We start from the raw sequence: 17,137 nt of genomic DNA, 5'->3' as shown, positions 1-17,137 counted from the left end.
ACCTGTAATGACAGCAAGTAGTTCTGGGGTTATCGTGGAGCTAGCTGTGACCACACCGGGGGTATATACACATATCCAGTGCGTGGGAATCGGAGGTGTATATACCATACGCTCACTGTTAGTTTCCCGATAACCGGCCTTAATGGAAACAGTCACAGCCTCCTCCCTGTCAATCGTCGGTCAATTGCATAATCATCCAGATGGTAGGGTGCAGCAGAGGGCTATTTGTGACAAAAATAACAGTGTGGGTGGTTCAGTTACGACCCCCTGGCTGCGATCTTTCACAATTGGTGTCAGCAGTGAGGATCTGCGTGACCACCCCCCCCCCCACTTATAATCATCTATCTAAAAAAAAAATCACATAAGGATGGAAAGACTTTTAATAATCATTAAATATTAGATATTTACTTTAGGTGTCTTTTAGAATAACGTGAACCATTAGTATCAGGGGATCTTGGCTGGATATCCCTGTAACGTCTCTTGGAATTGCTTTCATCAGACCGGTCTGATTTGCCATCCCGGTTGTTAGAGTTGTCTGCAAGACGGGGTTCATGTTTTGCCATCAGCTCTTTCAGCAAGTGAACTCCATCATGGAGGGAAATGTTTGCCTGTGAGGTGGTGTTAATCATTTCCTTCTGGAATGCCAGCATCCTTGTCGTGTAGAATCCCATGGTGTCGGCACATTCTTTCATGCCATAAGCTAACTGAAGCACTGATCTACTGAGCTGGCAGAGTTCTGAATGAATTCCGCTTAAGCCTCTTTCCAGCACACTGGAAAGATGCATGTGCTGCATGTGGTACTGCGCCTCATAAGGATTTATATTCGGATAGTTGGTACTCTGTTCAGGATATGTCCAATTCTCATCTTCTGGTGCAGAATGGAAGATAGCATTTTTTTCATCATTAGCAACAGGTTCTGCAGAATTACCTTCTGAATCCATTGCAGGACGAACTCCATGTAATACTTCGATCAGCTCATACAACTTATTGGTGTCATCATTCTCATCAGGAACTATGAGAAAGAAATTACAGAATAGCTTAGATGATACAGTTACTGATTACTAATATCCATAATATGGGATGCTTTATAACCAGACAATGAATCATGTGGTGCAGATTTTTTTTTTATCAAAATAGACTCAAAATTCAGTGTCAAAGTCCATATATACAGTATACAGTACCTTGCAAAAGTATTCGGCCCCCTGGAACTTTTCAACCTTTTCCCACATATCATACTTCGAACATAAAAATACCAAATGTAAATTTTTGGTGAAGAATCAACAAGTGGGACACAATTGTGAAGTTGAACGAAATTTATTGGTTATTTTAAATTTTTGTGGAAATTCAAAAACTGAAAAGTGGGGCGTGCAATATTATTCAGCCCCTTTACTTTCAGTGCAGCAAATGCACTCCAGAAGTTCATTGTGGATCTCTGAATGATCCAATGTTGTCCTAAATGACTAATGAGGATAAATATAATCCACCTGTGTGTAATCAAGTCTCCGTATAAATGCACCTGCTCTGTGATAGCCTCAGGGTTCTGTTTGAAGCACAGAGAGTATCATGAAGACCAAGGAACACATGTACTTCATGTAACTTGCTGATATACCAGTACTTCATGCCTGATCTTCAGTTACAGGTCCTACCGGTCCTATTCGGGTTTGTGTCTGGTACAGTGTGATGTGTTAGTCCGTGTCCAGAGCTGTATATGAAGTTGCCAGCTGACTGTTTCAATAGCTAAACCTGCTCCTTCTCTGTGACTGCTAGAGCATGGTGTTGAAATGTGTAGTCTGAGTAAAAGGACCCCCATTGAACTATCTTGCAGCAAGAAACTCTTTTCCATCTGTGCAGCCTATCTTCAAAGTGCTTTTATTCTCTATTCGGACAATTTTTTATCTGGGAGCCCCCCAACCATGATGCCCTGACACTTTATGGGACAATCATGTCCCAGTCCCAATGTGCTACTAGGTGTGGGGCGTATCACACTCACTTGTAGGCCGCAGGACCCTACTTCCTTCAGGCCTCCATCTTCCGGAGCCACCACATGTAATTCAGGGGACACGCAATTCATTTCAACAAGCAAAACTTTACTGGACAGTTCAAGTTCATCAGACTGTAACATGCAGTAATGGTCATACCACTTGTTATTGCTTGTTTCCTTAAACCAGTGCTTCTTCAGCATTACTATCCATTCCTCCTGGCCTTTCCCTATAGTTACGGTTCCTGTCAGCCCCAGGGATTTGCCGTTCAGTCCAGCAGTGCACCTGGGATTCTTTACCTTCCCTTTACGCAGTACCATGTCCATCATACCCTTAACGCCAGAGGATAAGGCACTCTTCGTAGTACCTGCACCAAGCCTTTAGCACCAAATGTTACAGGAATGTCCAGTAAGACTTCCCCACTGCCCCGAACGATAGATGCTTGCCCGCTGCTACTTGAACTTGGTTACTGTATTTTCCTATCTAATCTGCTGTCAGGAAGCATTCCCTTTTCATGGGGCCTACCCCCCCACCTCCACTATGGGCAAGTCCCAAAACCTTAACTATGTCTGTAACTGACAGCTATACTTTTACAGTCACTATGCATTGCATTTGCATACATTAAACATATTACATTTATACTGCTTAACAAATCCTATCTTATGGTCATTACCTTCTGTCCTAAAACCTAACCTATGTATTATACCACTTATCTAATATTTTACACTTCCTATGTTCCTACTGCACGCTATGCCTATTATACTAACAAGACTTGTTCCCCACGGTGCATTAACCAGGTCACACCTATGAGGAGTATCTCACTTTATACATTACAGAATATATCTAAAACTGAGCGACACTATTCACATTATAATCCACAGCACAGCCTGATTGGTGTCTTTAGGGGTAGGAACACAATAGTACAGTCCACCACTATTACAAGGCAGCAGTAGGTGGAATTCCAAACTGGGGCACCATGCAAGCCCCTAGGTGAGCAACACTTTTTACTTCTTTTCTCCCCTCCATTATAATATAAACAGATGGGGGTTGTCTTAGTAATTGGATGAGATGAGCTACCTTCACACCCAGATCTGGGCATGCACCACCACCGCACGTTCACCGTATAAAGAGTGGCGACTGTAACGGCCCCCTGAGCCGGTGCAGGGACAATCTAACCTCCTTGTATCTATGTAGTTCCTGCTCTAGAAACACAGACAGACATTGTTTCAATGTTATTTACGGGCAGATTAACAATACATGTGTGGGTAAATAGCATTTTTGGTGGCGGCAGGTTCACTTTAACTACATTTTTTTCTACAGCTACAATAATAATAAATACTAATAAAGAGAGATCACTTTAATAACACATAAAAAGAAAAACAACACATTAATACTAACACAACAAAAGTGAACATAAAAGAGGAGACACATGGAAAAGAGTAAGAAAAGTAACCCTGCATAATCAGACCATGTACATAGAATACTCTACATATTCATTACATGTAACATTACATATGGCCCCATTTTTTCCTAGCTGGACAAAGAAAAGTAGTTACTTACCAACACTGTTGCTTTGATTATCGCTCATTAGTGCGTGTTCTTGACTTTCGGTTCTGAAGCTTCCCTGGGTGTAATGCTGCTAAAACAAGAAAATGATACAACATTCATATATTATATTCATTACATTCCTTAACGGAGATGTCTCATCTTCATAATTGGGGAAAATCACAAAGTGCTTGTGAAACGCATGGCAAAATGGACAAGGATCAGTAGGAGCCAGAGGAAGGGCTGGGCTGGGACAGAGTGCCGAGACATCTGTGACAAGGCACACACCACTGATAAGATGCCCTGAATTCATCAAGCAGTTGGGCCTCTTAAAGAATTTGGTGCATCTTATTCCTGCAAGCCAGTTTTTAATGAATCGGTGCCAGTCTTCTTGCAAGCAGGATGAAAATACAGTTGATGTAAAAAAAAAAATCATATCAAGAAGAATCTTTTCAAAACACCTTAATTGTCTCCCATAATCTATACAAACCGATTGATTGAGAAATATACTGAAATAATTTTTGGCAGAAAATAAAAATAAAAAACTAAAATAATGTGGTTGCATAAGTGTAAACACCCTGTTATAATTTTGGATGTGGTTGTATACAACATTAGTCAAACACATTTACACTCATGGTAAATCCAGTAGTAGTCAGTACTTAGTTGCCATCAGCTAACAGGGATGTCAAACTCAAATACAGAGGGCCAAAATTAAAGGGAACCTGTGACCCCCTGGACGATTTTGAGCTATTACTATGGGCATCCAGGTAATAGAATGGTTAGACCAGTCTTACCTGTATGCCTCCTAGCTGCGGTGTAGACATTGTTTTATAATCTTTAATGTTAATGATTTCTTCCAGGCTCCAGGGCGTGCGGTGCTTGGAAGAAATCACGGCCTCCTCACTTCATAATAATGATACCACCCTCCCATCTGCGGCACAATGACCTGTTCGGAGTCGTAATCCCGCAAATGCGCTATGCACGCCCATGGTTACACGATCTCTGTCCACCCTCCTATGGGCAGTGTCTGCATTGATATTCTGCACAGGCACAGTGAGTCACTGCGCAGTAACAAAGACTCACCGGCGCCTGCGCAGAAGAGGGCGGACTGGGTTCGTGTAACCGTTCACGTGCACAGCGCATGCACGGGATTACAGCGCCGAACAGCTCAATATGACGCTGAAGGGAGGGTGGTACCATTATAATGAAGTCGGGAGGCAGTGAATTGTTCCAGGCACCGCATGCCCCGGAGCCTGGAAGAAATCATTAGCATATAACATTATAAATGAATTTCTCAAGATCTACACTGCAGTTATGAGACATATAGGGCCAACCTTGATATTTATTAAAAAAATGTCTACAACAGAGGAAGTTTATCATGATCATTAAATATAACAATTAACTTTTTCTTATGGAAACAAACTTAAATGGGGTTGTCCCATGAACAAAGTACATTTTAATTAATGGATGTAAGAATAAAATATTGGAATTATATAATATGTTATGTAAGAGCAGTAAAAAGATTATGGCCCAATGACCCAATTTAAATATGTAAAAACAAACGATAAAAAAACGTGAATAATATAGAATGACGCAAACAAAAGTGCCCCCCAACACAATATGATGCCTCCACAGAACCCTCCACACGCACGGTATGATGAGCCTACTGTACCCCTCCCCTCAATCCCCCACAAAGAATGGTGACCACATCACAGTATTATTCTCCAACTGTAATCCCCACTCAGCCCTCCATACAGTATATTGGCCACAAAAATTGCTCCATACAGTATAATGGGCCCCAAATAATCCTCCATACAGTACAACATGGCCTTCCATACAGTATAATGGCCCCACATAGTGCTCCACACAGTTTAATGACCACAAAGTATTCTATACAGTATAATTGCCACAAAAAGTGTTCCATACAATATAAAGGCCCAACATAGTGCTCCACACAGTATAATGACCACAAAGTGTTCTATACAGTATAATTGCCACAAAAAGTGTTCCATACAGTATAAAGGCCCCAGATAGTGCTCCATACAGTATAATGGCCCCAGATAGTGCTCAATACAGTATAATGGCCCCACAAAGTGCTCTATACAGCATAATGGCCCCACATAGAGCTCCATACACTGTAATGGCCCCATAGTGCTCCACACAGTATAATGGCCACAAAGTGTTGTACGCAGTATAATTGCCACAAAAAGTGCTCCATACAGTAAAAAAGGCCCCAGATAGTGTTCTATACAGAATAATTGCCCCATATAGTGCCCCATACAGTATAATGGCTCTACATAGTGCTCCATACAGTATAATGGCTCCACATAGTGCTCCACACAGTATAATGGCTCCGCATAGTGCTGCACACAGTATAATGGCCACAAAGCGCTCCACACAGTATAATGGCCACATATTGCTCCACACAGTATAATGGCCACAAAGAGTTCTACACAGTATAATTGCCACAAAAAGTGCTCCATACAGTATAAAGGCCCCAGACAATGCACTATGCAGTATAATGGCCCCACATAGTGCTTCATAGAGTATAGAGGCTGCCAATAGGCCTAATGGAATGTGCGGGAAAATGTGTTATGGTCCGATGAGGCGAAGTTTTAACTTTGAAAAAGAAAGGGATTCTCTATTGTAGAATGTTTAAAACTTCACTTTAATTTTGTCTTCTGGCATACCGCTGTATGCCCACTTATGGTCAGGCCATGATTAAGACTGCATAAGAATGAAACGTGTCGGACTGGTTGGTGGGTATAGAGTGGTTTGCCAGAATCTCCATTTTTATGAAGACAAAATAAAAGTGAAGTTTTAAACATTTAACCTACGCTGGAGAATCCCCTTCTTTTTCATATTACTCTTGGTGTCCAGACCAGTACGGCTCTGGGAGGAGGCTTTGATCCAAGAAAGGTGCAGTGGATAATGGTGAGCTGACTCCCTCTCCCCTTTCCCTGATTTTGCATATTTGAAGGCTTAACTTTGCGCCAAACGAACCTTTTAGAATTATGGCCAAAACGCCTACATTGCGCATTACCAAAATAACACTATACATACAGTAAAACATGGTGAAGGCAGCCATTATGCTTTAGGGTTATTTATCAGCAACTGGAACTTGTGCTTTAGTCAAGTTGGAGGGCATTACGAACAGTTCCAAATACCAGTCAATTTTTACATCAACAAAAGAATGGCTTTACCAAAATATCAAGGTTTTGGAATAGCCCAGCCAGAGCTCAGGCCTTGAAAATTTGTGGGTCGACCTGAAGAGGGCTGTATACAGGAGATGCCCTTGCTGAGAGATTTGTAGTTTCTTCATGGAAGAGTGGGCAAAGATTGCCAATTGTATATTTATTGCAGACGCCAGCGTACTCACCACCACGGCTCCCGTCCTGCTCTGTCTTCTTCCGGGGTTGCAGTTGCCTGGGGTGTGCATGTAGAGGTCAGCCAGGGCCGTAGTCGTGGCTGAGCTCATCGGGCCTTGCGTGCCCTGGCCCCCCAATATATACAAATTATGCTTCACTGTCAGCTAACTTGTCTCTTCGGCCCCTGCGTAATCAGGGTCTTTTCTCCATTCTTTAGGGTCACCTCTGGCCGCATCTGAATAAACAGAAACACAGTCCAGGTACAACTCAAAACGCAGAACTTTACTCTCATGTCTTCACAGCACATCGAGATTTGTTACATTATCGATAGCTTATACGTTACAAGTTCCTTCGTCTTTCCCTGCACTCCTTTCCTTGTCACACTGCATGTGCCTGAGTCGGACCATTTCCAATGGCTCCACAGCGTCCTCCCAGGCCAGTCTCACTGCATATGCGTGTTCCCTCAACCATTCCACCCCGGATCTGAGGGCATCAGCCCAAGCAATGACCTGCCACATGGCGAGCGACCTGCCCTGTTGTGCTGCGGTGACTTTTCCTGTAGCCCAATTCCTGTAGCTGCTGCTGTAACTGTAGCTATGCTGTCTCTCCTGTCGCACCCACAGATGGCCTCTGGATGGCTGGGTTTCTCCCTTCAACGTTGCGGGGTGCTGGGTAGCTCGGACATTAAGCCCACCCAAGCACTTCGGGCTACCTATCCCCTTCTGGGTCTACCCAGGAAATGTTTCTCTCTTACTCCCAGCTAACCCCTCCCATGTTAGCTATTTACACTGATGAACTCTTGTCCTAAATTAAACACTTATAATGCCCCCATCTAGTGGCCGAACATGAACACTACACTTTCCCTAATCATATACATATATACATAGCATTTTACAATGATGAACCGGGATGTGCTTGGGGGGTACAAGACGACATCTGTGACCCCCTTACATGCGCAGGTCCCTGGGCACTGTGCTTAGGGTGTACGCGCACTTCCCTTCTATTAAAGGGGCTGAGAGCATCCTCCTATAGTGTCCCCAGCCAATTACTGGAGGACAGTTGCTATTTAAGACACCTCCTCCAGCATGAAGGTGCCTGTGCAATATGGTAAGTTTGTTCCGAAAAACGCTTGTTAGTTCTCAGGTCCCAGTGCTCATATTCCTGTATTCCAGCCTGTGTATCAGCTATGCCCACTAGCCTATCAGCCGTGCTAGTTCTTCTGTACATCAGCTGGTCCAGTCCTCACCTGCCAGTTCTCTTCTATTCATCACCCGGTCCTATCTGCACATGCCAGAGCTCATCTGTACATCAGCCGGTCTACTTTGAATCCGTGGATCCCGTGATCCTACAGTGCCTGCATGTACCGTTCCCTCCTTCGGGTCATCCCGGCTACCCAACACTAGGGGGTCAAATGCCATCTTCCCGATGTCTGTCCAGGAGTAGCACCTGGTCCCAGCTCCTAAGTCTCTCCTCGGATCATGCTATTGTCAGTCGTCATGTAACCAAGGTCGGATTGGGTGAGGCACTGAATTATGCCCCTCCAGGCTTTCCTTGGTGCACAGCACAGTAGTTCCACCACCCAGCCCGTTACACTTCTTGCTACAAGATGGGTTTGGCCCAGTTACCCCCTTGTGATGACCTCTCAACTTTGATTCCTTTATCGAGTAGGAGGATTGGGAACCATCTCAAGGATATTGTTAAGAAAAGAGATACCCTAATAGCTATACCTATCAACCTAATACATGGGGGACAAACATCGGCAATTAAATACATGGGAATCGATGATTCCGGAACGAGAGGGGAGTAGAGGTGTTTTTATTTTATTGGCGCCAAACATTTGGATCGAGGGGGGGTTGTCCTAGTAATTGAAAACTCCTTTAACTAGAACACTGTTCATAAATATGAAGTCAATTCAGGTTTGGAGTGGAAATATGCTTTAGGCTGAGTGCAGACGGAGTTTTGAGCCCTGCGGATTTTTCCGTGCAGAATGGAAGAAAACCGCAGGTCAAATGACCTGCATTTTTCCTGCGGATTTCTTCCATTTTTCACGCGGTTTTCATGCGGTTTTTGTGCGGTTTTCCATTGCGGTCTTCCCCCTGCGGATTTGGTGACAGGGGAGATAGAAAACCGCACAAAAGAAGTAACATGCTGCGGATTTTGTACCGCGCGGAAAAATCCGCAGCGTCTGCACAGCGTTTTTTTTTTTTCATTCATTTTAAAGGTACTGTACATCACAATGCGGATATGCAACGTTTCTGCGCGGTAAAATCCGCTGCGGAAACGCTGCAAATCTGCATCGTGTGCACATGGCCTAAAGCTTCCTTCACATGTAGTGGGGAATTTGTCAAGACTGGAATTACATATTCCAATCTTGATCAAAAGCCTGCTGGATGTAAATGACTCTTAAAGAAGCCCTGACATCAAAACGTTTATCCTCCTAATATATTGTAGTCATCACACTATACAGTACTGTGCACTTACAATTGCTAATTTTACCCTTATACCCAGTTAATTATTCTGTTTTTCACTAGGTCTGTGACATCACATGATTAAAAACTGACTAGCTGAATCCTTCTAAGCTTAATGTAGGTCAATTTTCCCTGAATGAGTCATAATTCACTGCAAAAGTCCCTTGCAGGAGGAGGAGGGAGCAGCTGGGTCATGAGTTGAAGAGAGGAATGGTAAATGCAAGGGACAAGAAACTTCCTGTTTCTACATAGAGCAGAGAAAACAGAAAAAAATAGCTGGGTAGAAAGGCAAAATAAGCAATTGTAAGTACACAGTGCTATATAACATGACTGCAATACATAAAGAGGATAAAAACTTTGAAGGGCATGATTTTTTAATAACTTTGGCACATTATTGGGCAGACAGTGCTTCATCAGTCGAAATATGTGAGGTATGAACACCAATTTTCACCCCTCTGAAAAGAAATAATGAGAGGATGCCCCAGCTCAACACTTTTAGTTGAAGTAGGAGGAGAGTCTAGGTCCAAGATGTACCATTGTTCTACAGAACCAGAGAGAGCAGCCCAGTGTCCAGATGAAGCTTTTTCATGCAGCTGTGCTAGAAATGGCTGATATCTGATCAAAGGCAGAGAGATGCAATCACCTATCCTTAGTACAGTATCGGCAGACGTCATTGAGAATTGTATGACTTACACACGGTGTAGTACTGTGTGGGGAAGTGGAGCCCGAGTGTCCATTGTCCTGGGTGTAAAATTCTTAGCTACTATTTAATTTTTTGTTATAAATTTTGTGCTCCTAAGAAGTGGTGTCGTTAACGCCAAAGATACAGAGGAGCGCACACTGCCACTCTAAACTGAAGTGATACTGCTGGATCCTGTGGTGGAGCAGTGAGACATAGGCTCCTTGCCCCACTTCCCTCAGTGGCCTATGGCCTACAAGACATCAGCGTCCCAGCGCACGTGGTGGAGTGACGTCAGCACATGACATCCGCCTGTGCCAGCCTGCTCAGTGTGCAGGGAAGAAGTGGACTCGTCACTCAGATTAAATGTGTGTTTACGGGAGGCGGCACAAATGTGATGCTATTACTTTTGGAGAGGGTATTCTTTACATATTAAGAGGGAGCCAATGGGGAATGAATACTTTCTTATGTGGGCACTCAAGGGGCATCATTACAAAGTTAGGGGGGTTTATGGCCATGTCCTGGGCACTGGCTTCCCACGCCCATCACTGATTACACTCATTATTTCTAGTCCACAGGTGGGACCACATAATGGCAAAGACAAGAACAATTTAGGATTTGATTGACTATTGATGATATTTTATTTGCACTTTGGAAATAAACGACAACACAAGACGTTCCACGATGAGGACGATAGGCACTGGTGGAACATGGTGGGCACTGGTGGGCCAGGGTGGGCATTCGGACAGAGCGAGCACTGGTGGGACAGGGTGGGCACTCGTGGGACAGAGCGAGCACTGGTGGGACAGGGTGGGCACTCGTGGGACAGAGCGAGCACTGGTGGGACAGGGTGGGCACTCGTGGGACAGAGCGAGCAATGGTGGTACAGGGTGGGCACTCGTGGGGCAGGGCGAGCACTGGTGGGCCAGGGTGGGCATTCGGACAGAGCGAGCACTGGTGGGACAGGGTGGGCATTCGGTCAGAGCGAGCACTGGTGGGACAGGGTGGGCACTCGTAGGACAGAGCGAGCACTGGTGGGACAGGGTGGGCACTCGTGGGACAGAGCGAGCACTGGTGGGACAGGGTGGGCACTCGTGGGACAGAGCGAGCAATGGTGGTACAGGGTGGGCACTCGTGGGGCAGGGCGAGCACTGGTGGGCCAGGGTGGGCATTCGGACAGAGCGAGCACTGGTGGGACAGGGTGGGCATTCGGTCAGAGCGAGCACTGGTGGGACAGGGTGGGCACTCGTAGGACAGAGCGAGCACTGGTGGGACAGGGTGGGCATTCGGACAGAGCGAGCACTGGTGAGACAGGGTGGGCATTCGGACAGAGCAAGCACTGGTGGGACAGGGTGGGCACTCGTAGGACAGAGCGAGCACTGGTGGGACAGGGTGGGCACTCGTAGGACAGAGCGAGCACTGGTGGGACAGGGTGGGCACTCGTAGGACAGAGCGAGCACTGGTGGGACAGGGTGGGCACTCGTGGGACAAAGCGAGCACTGGTGGGACAGGGTGGGCACTCGTAGGACAGAGCAAGCACTGGTGGGACAGGGTGGGCACTCGTGGGGCAGGGCGGTGCTCTCAGCGGAGGACCTCTCAGTGTAGCATGGGATAAAGGGAAAACCCAGTGGAGTCCAACAAAGAGACCTGGTATCTGTCATTTTAAGAAAGATTTCTATAACCAAAAATCAATAACATTCCACCACTGGAGGAAAAACAGCAAAATGAGTCCAAAGAAGGAGTGACGGAGATGAGGCCACCGAACTGCCGAGAGCAGCTCCCAGAGCGTCCCACACCGCAGGAACCGAGCTGCTCTGGTAATCTGCAAACTCCTCGCCAGGGGGCGCTCGCTTACAAGCAAGTGACAGGCGAACAGCACTCGTCACTGCATGTTTCCGGGGACCACCCCAAGGTCATTTCTGGACCAACATCTCCATGGACACAGATACCACACAGAAGCTGCTGGCCACCAATAAGCCATAGACAACAAGGCACAGTGGAGGATTTGGCCGCAGAGTTGGGTAACACGCTGTTACTATTACTTCCGGGATAGTGCGTCCACCTACCGGAAGTTGTCTGTGTGACCTTTGCCGGCATCGGAGACTCCCGGAAGTGGTTCTCTTCCTCTGCGCAGAGATCAGCGTGACTTTCACAGGGAGTTTGGCAGCTATGGGTCTCCTGCGAGCAGTGGCTGTGCTCGGCCCCCGGTTACCTCGGCACGTCGCGGCGACAGCTGGGTGTCAGGTAAGCGAGAAGCTCGTGTTTCCTATATGTCTGCGGGGCACGGAGCTACAAGTCTCAGCAGACTGTGCACCGGTCACGCTGGGACTTGTGGCAGAGCATCTATGTGGTACTTTTTATTTTGCCTCAGATGTGTATTTTGTGTTGCAGCTGCCTCTGACCAGTTTCCGGCATTGCTCGTCTGGGATCATCCCCAACGAAAGGATCCGCAACATCGGGATCTCTGCCCACATTGATTCTGGCAAAACCACGGTGACGGAGCGTATTCTGTACTACACCGGGCGGATAGCGCAGATGCACGAGGTGAGAGGCGGCCGGAGCCCTGATTCAGGCTGCTACACGCCAGAGACCCCTGGCATACAGTTGCAGGCGGTGTGACATGCCAAGCAAGCAGTGTGCGGGGCGCCAGCTCTCCCAGGACATGATGGGTCTCCACCGTAGGTGTCTAGCGGTGACTTCACTCTGCCCATACAGAACACAGGCACCAGCGGCCGAGCATGTACTCATGTATGGGAGCATCAGAAGAGGTAGCTGATGGCCGTGCCCGCGGGCTACCTTCTGAGGGCCGTGCCCGCGGGCTGCATTCTGAGGGCCGTGCCCGCGGGCTGCATTCTGAGGGCCGTGCCCGCGGGCTGCATTCTGAGGGCCGTGCCCGCGGGCTACATTCTGACTTGTATGGCCATTTGTGTTGCACATGCCGGTCAGGATGCAGAGTGCTATGCTATGGTTTCTGGTACCTTGAGTCATCATACTGAGCACAATGGACCAGTGAGTTCACACAACGCAGGTTGTCAGGTGTCTATGGGATCGGTGATAACTTGTTGAGTGATGGGACTCGCACCGATCGGCACAACGGGCACTCTTATCACTGTTAGAAGTGAGCAGCAGTGCACACGGCTGACTGCTGCTCTATACAGTCCCTAGAAGGCTGCGGAGCACTGCCCGGTCCCACAGTGAATGGTGCGGCAGTCGGGCATCTTACTTGCGGGCCCAACTATAACAGGTTTAAGAATTCCCCCATCTTCTTATTGGTGGGACAACCACCAATCAGCAAGTTATCGCCTATCCTGTGGGTGATAAAGGGAACCCATCAGCAGGTTTTTGCGATTATATAGGGCAAGTGAGCCTGATTCCAGGGCTGTGTCACTTATTGGACTGCTTGCTGTGGTTTTCATGGAATACCTGTTTTGTGTGATGTAGATGTAGCAGAGCTCAGAGTTAAACTGTATAACCCTCACACATCCTTGACTGGCAGCTTACTGTGTACTAATGTATCTAAAAAAGGTTGCACACCCCTGCTGTAGATCAACATAACAGGATATTAGCAGAGAATAAAAGATTTTGCATTGATTCACCCCCATCCAAAGTCAGAATTTCCTGCACCTTTGGCTCAGGTGAATGGTCAGATGGCAAAAGAATCCAATGCATTTTATATAAGAACATGACAACATATGTTTATTATTTCACTAAAGAGTCCAGGATGCATCCCAAAAATCGACTATGGACTGTCTACAAGTGCGATGGAACATGCAAGCAGTTCTGCAGTCGTTCTTTGTGATGCTTTTTGGAGTCTTTTAAAGAAGTTATAATAAAAGGATGCTGTAATTTCTTTGTTAGTCACATCAGATTTTCATTTTAACAGATCATAAGGCTGAACTGAATGGAATGTATAAATATTGTTTTAGCCTTCCAAACTTTGCTGAAAATTGTTGACAATGCACACCCTGAATGAAAATTTTTATAATACTTCTGAAAAATATCATAAGGCCATGCCCTATTAGTCTGTGGGTCCCGGGGAAGGGGTGGTCCTCTCTGGCCGGCTGAAGCTGTCCTTGTATCATGCACACTGCTCAATATGTAAAAAGCCACCATTCATTTCACCTGTAGTTGATGTGCAGATGCCAGGAACCAGCTTCAGTCTTAGGGCTCGCACTCACTGGTGAGAAGCCAGAGTATACCTGGGACAATGTCTTCCAAGTGCAGTCTGATATAGGCCTACTCACAGAATGGAGAAATGAAGTTCAAAGGTAAATTTAGTGCCCCATTCACACGTCCATTTACTCTCTCAGATGTCACACGGATGCGGCAGAGATGGCATCCGTGTGATATTTCATCATGGACCCTGTCATGGATGTGTGAGTTTGGTTCATGAATCGGGCCAAACCTTTACATGTTATGGCTTGTTTTTATTGAAAGTTGGCCTGCAAAATAAAAAAAAAAGGCTTTTGAATGAACCCTTATAATGAAATGGGTACTTGCGCTATCTGTGAAAAATAGATGGAATGTGTACATGAGTCCCAGTCATGTGAATTGGGTCTAAGAACTACAAAGCTTTGTGACTTGCTGCAGAATCTGGATATGCATTCCCTGATTAATTCACCATCATGTCTGGATTACTTTTCTCCAGGTGAAAGGTAAAGATGGCGTTGGCGCTGTTATGGATTCAATGGAATTAGAGCGGCAGAGAGGCATTACCATTCAGTCTGCTGCCACCTACACTATGTGGAAAAACATGAATATCAACATAATTGACACACCAGGTACGGTATAGTATGTAAGTTTCGGCGGCCTTGAGTAATCACATATATGTCCGCTCCTGCGCATGCAGGGTGCACTGTGTGGGTACAATGCTGGTCTATGGACAGGTTATATTTCCCTTATATTGTCTGCGAAGCATTCAGTCTAATCCAATGTGGCCCAGGAAAATGATTTGGAATGGGTTTAACACATACAGTGGGTATGGAAAGTATTCAGACCCCTTTTAAATTTTTTGTTTCATTGTAGCCATTTGGTAAATACAAACAAGTTCATTTTTTTCTCATTAATGGACAATAGGGTGACCGCAAAAAATCGATGTCGGAATTTTGTCCGTCTGGACCCCACAAAACGATTCCCCTTTCCAGATATTGAGATAGCCAAAATTTGAGCTCGATCAAACGACGTTAACCCGTGCCGCTCGTCGCTCAAAGTTTGAAAAAATCCAAATTGAGGTATTTTAAGATTTAGGTATTTTGCATAGTCTGTTAGACTATAAAGAATGTGACAACAACATTGCAGAAATAGCCCTGACCATATTTTCGAACCATTTGTGGTATTTGAATGCAGAGTTGGTGGGATTATCGTTTTTTGATCCCACCATTACAGACAATGAAAAGTTGTTAATGGCTAATAAATTGCTCAGTAGCACAGATGAACCATCAGAGCACGCTAGGGTTGTAAATCCAAAAGTTAGGAAAGAAAAATTAAAGAGGTAGGAAGTAACCGACTTTAACGACCTTCTGACAAAAGATGAAGAACAAAAGCAATATGTCCTGCAAGTTGTAAGCAAATGCCGAGCATTATATTCTGACGTTTCAAAAACTACTTTAACAAAAGCTCTAGAATAGATTAGATAACTATGTAAAATAATCAACTCATGTAGGTTAGCGTGCTCTGATGAAAACCAAGCACTGCTCATCACCTGCCCAATACAATCCCAACAGTTAAACGTGGTGGTGGCAGCATCATGCTATGGGGGTGTTTTTCAGCTGCAGGGACAGGACAACTGGTTGCCATTGAAGGAAACATGAATGCGGCCAAGTACAGAGAGATCCTGGATGAAAACCTTCCAGAGTGCTCTGGACCTCAGACTTGGCCGAAGGTTCACCTTCCAACAATATAATGCCCTTAAGCACACAGCTAAAATAACAAAGGAGTGGCTTCAGAACCTAAACCCAATTGAGTATCTCTGGAGAGACCTGAAAATGGCTGTCCACCATCGTTCACCATCCAACCTGATGGAACTGGAGAGGATCTGCAAAGAAGAATGGCAGAGGATCCCCAAAACCAGGTGTGAAAAACTTTTTGCATCATTCCCAAGAACACTCATGGCTGTACTAGCTCAAACGGGTGCTTCTAAGGGTCTGAATATTTATGACCATGTGATATTTAAGTTTTTCTTTGATAAATTTGCAAACATTTCTATATTTGTTTTTTTCAGTCAAGATGGGGTGCAGAGTGTACATTAATGAGAAAAAAATGAACTTTTTTGAATTTACCAAATGGCTGCAATGAAGCAAAGAGTGAAAAATGTAAAGGGGTCTGAATACTTTCCGTACCCACTGTATGCTCCCTGCGCTACAAATATCCATCCATCCTGTGAAGACATAGGAGGGTCTGTAAAGGAAGATGATTAGTATGTCCAGATTACAGGAGCATCTGAGCCACATACTGGACATGCCTACAGTTTTGGATATAGTTGCAGCCAGCCATGTTGTTAAGATTTCTAACCGCAACCAAATTATGAGGAAAAGTAGATAGAGAAGTGGAGTCGTTGCCCATGGCAACTAAACAAAACTTCCTTTTTTTTCTGTCTTCAGAGGTCCTTTGACAAATGTACGCAGGACCCTGGTTGATTGTCATGAACTGCTACTATGTTTCCTCCTATATATGTTTGCTATTTTGACTACTACAGTTGAGCTGTCCCACTGCAGCCATAACTCCCAACTGTCCCAGGTCCAGTGGATCTCTGATTTCAAGCACTGTGCCCAACATCACTTACGTCCGTCTGTCTCGTGCTTGGCTCCTTGCGGTTGCTGGGGCTTCTGGCAACAAAATCCCGTGTGAAAACCTCACCGAGGGGCTGAACAGTAGATCGCAGTGTCCACTGACTTGTCATGAGAGGCGTTAGTTGTGGCATGAGATCCAGGCTCAACTGCCGCTAGTCAGTGTCGTGAGCTGCAGTTGGAAAATGGCTGTGTCACATCAAGGAATGATACTAGGAAATGGCCGGGATTAAGCAGGGATTGAGCTCTGGAGTTTCGGCAGAAAATGCAAAATTTGTCTCTGGCCACAGTTGTCATTTTTAATTTACTGAAA

At 45.5% G+C, this 17,137-nt stretch overlaps 2 protein-coding genes across 3 annotated transcripts in view; one reads left to right on the top strand and one right to left on the bottom strand.

The window, feature by feature from the left end:
- Positions 1 to 362: 362 nt before the first annotated feature.
- On the bottom strand, positions 363 to 12,186 carry LOC141092637 (uncharacterized). Of its 2 annotated transcripts, none has more exons than XM_073578982.1 (4): positions 12,106 to 12,186; positions 6,904 to 7,127; positions 3,540 to 3,618; positions 363 to 1,012 (listed from the first exon to the last, which is right to left on the bottom strand). In XM_073578982.1, exons 2-4 carry the CDS (start codon positions 7,000 to 7,002, stop codon positions 405 to 407), a joined length of 786 nt encoding a protein of 261 aa, XP_073435083.1. In that variant the 5' UTR covers positions 7,003 to 7,127; positions 12,106 to 12,186; the 3' UTR covers positions 363 to 404. The 2 variants fall into 2 exon arrangements, with proteins under 2 accessions (XP_073435083.1, XP_073435084.1); XM_073578983.1 differs by having other exon boundaries at positions 3,540 to 3,615.
- The window catches only part of GFM1 (G elongation factor mitochondrial 1), a 49,830-nt gene continuing 44,705 nt past the window's right edge, over positions 12,013 to 17,137 (top strand). Inside the window, exons 1-3 of the mRNA XM_073578980.1 lie at positions 12,013 to 12,283; positions 12,431 to 12,583; positions 14,688 to 14,820. Of these exons, the coding sequence (XP_073435081.1) occupies positions 12,209 to 12,283; positions 12,431 to 12,583; positions 14,688 to 14,820 (361 nt within the window). The 5' untranslated portion in view covers positions 12,013 to 12,208. The remainder of the gene's footprint in view (positions 12,284 to 12,430; positions 12,584 to 14,687; positions 14,821 to 17,137) is intronic.

This window comes from Dendrobates tinctorius, unplaced genomic scaffold, assembly GCF_039654945.1.
Source record: "Dendrobates tinctorius isolate UK_male_01 unplaced genomic scaffold, ASM3965494v1 ptg000060l, whole genome shotgun sequence".
Classification (NCBI taxonomy): domain Eukaryota; kingdom Metazoa; phylum Chordata; class Amphibia; order Anura; family Dendrobatidae; genus Dendrobates; species Dendrobates tinctorius.
The sequence above is the reverse complement of the archived record's forward strand: the minus strand, read 5'-3'. Positions and strand labels throughout refer to the sequence as shown.

What these genes read in the sequence shown, in the direction of transcription:
- LOC141092637 (XM_073578982.1), bottom strand. Translation starts at nt 7,002, where the DNA reads ATGAGCTCAGCCACGACTACGGCCCTGGCTGACCTCTACATGCACACC. An exon ending in GCAGGACGGGAGCCGTGGTG is followed by an intron (nt 3,619 to 6,903) that starts GTGAGTACGCTG and finishes TTCTTGTTTTAG; the next exon opens with CAGCATTACACCCAGGGAAG. An exon ending in TAATCAAAGCAACAGTGTTG is followed by an intron (nt 1,013 to 3,539) that starts GTAAGTAACTAC and finishes TCTTTCTCATAG; the next exon opens with TTCCTGATGAGAATGATGAC.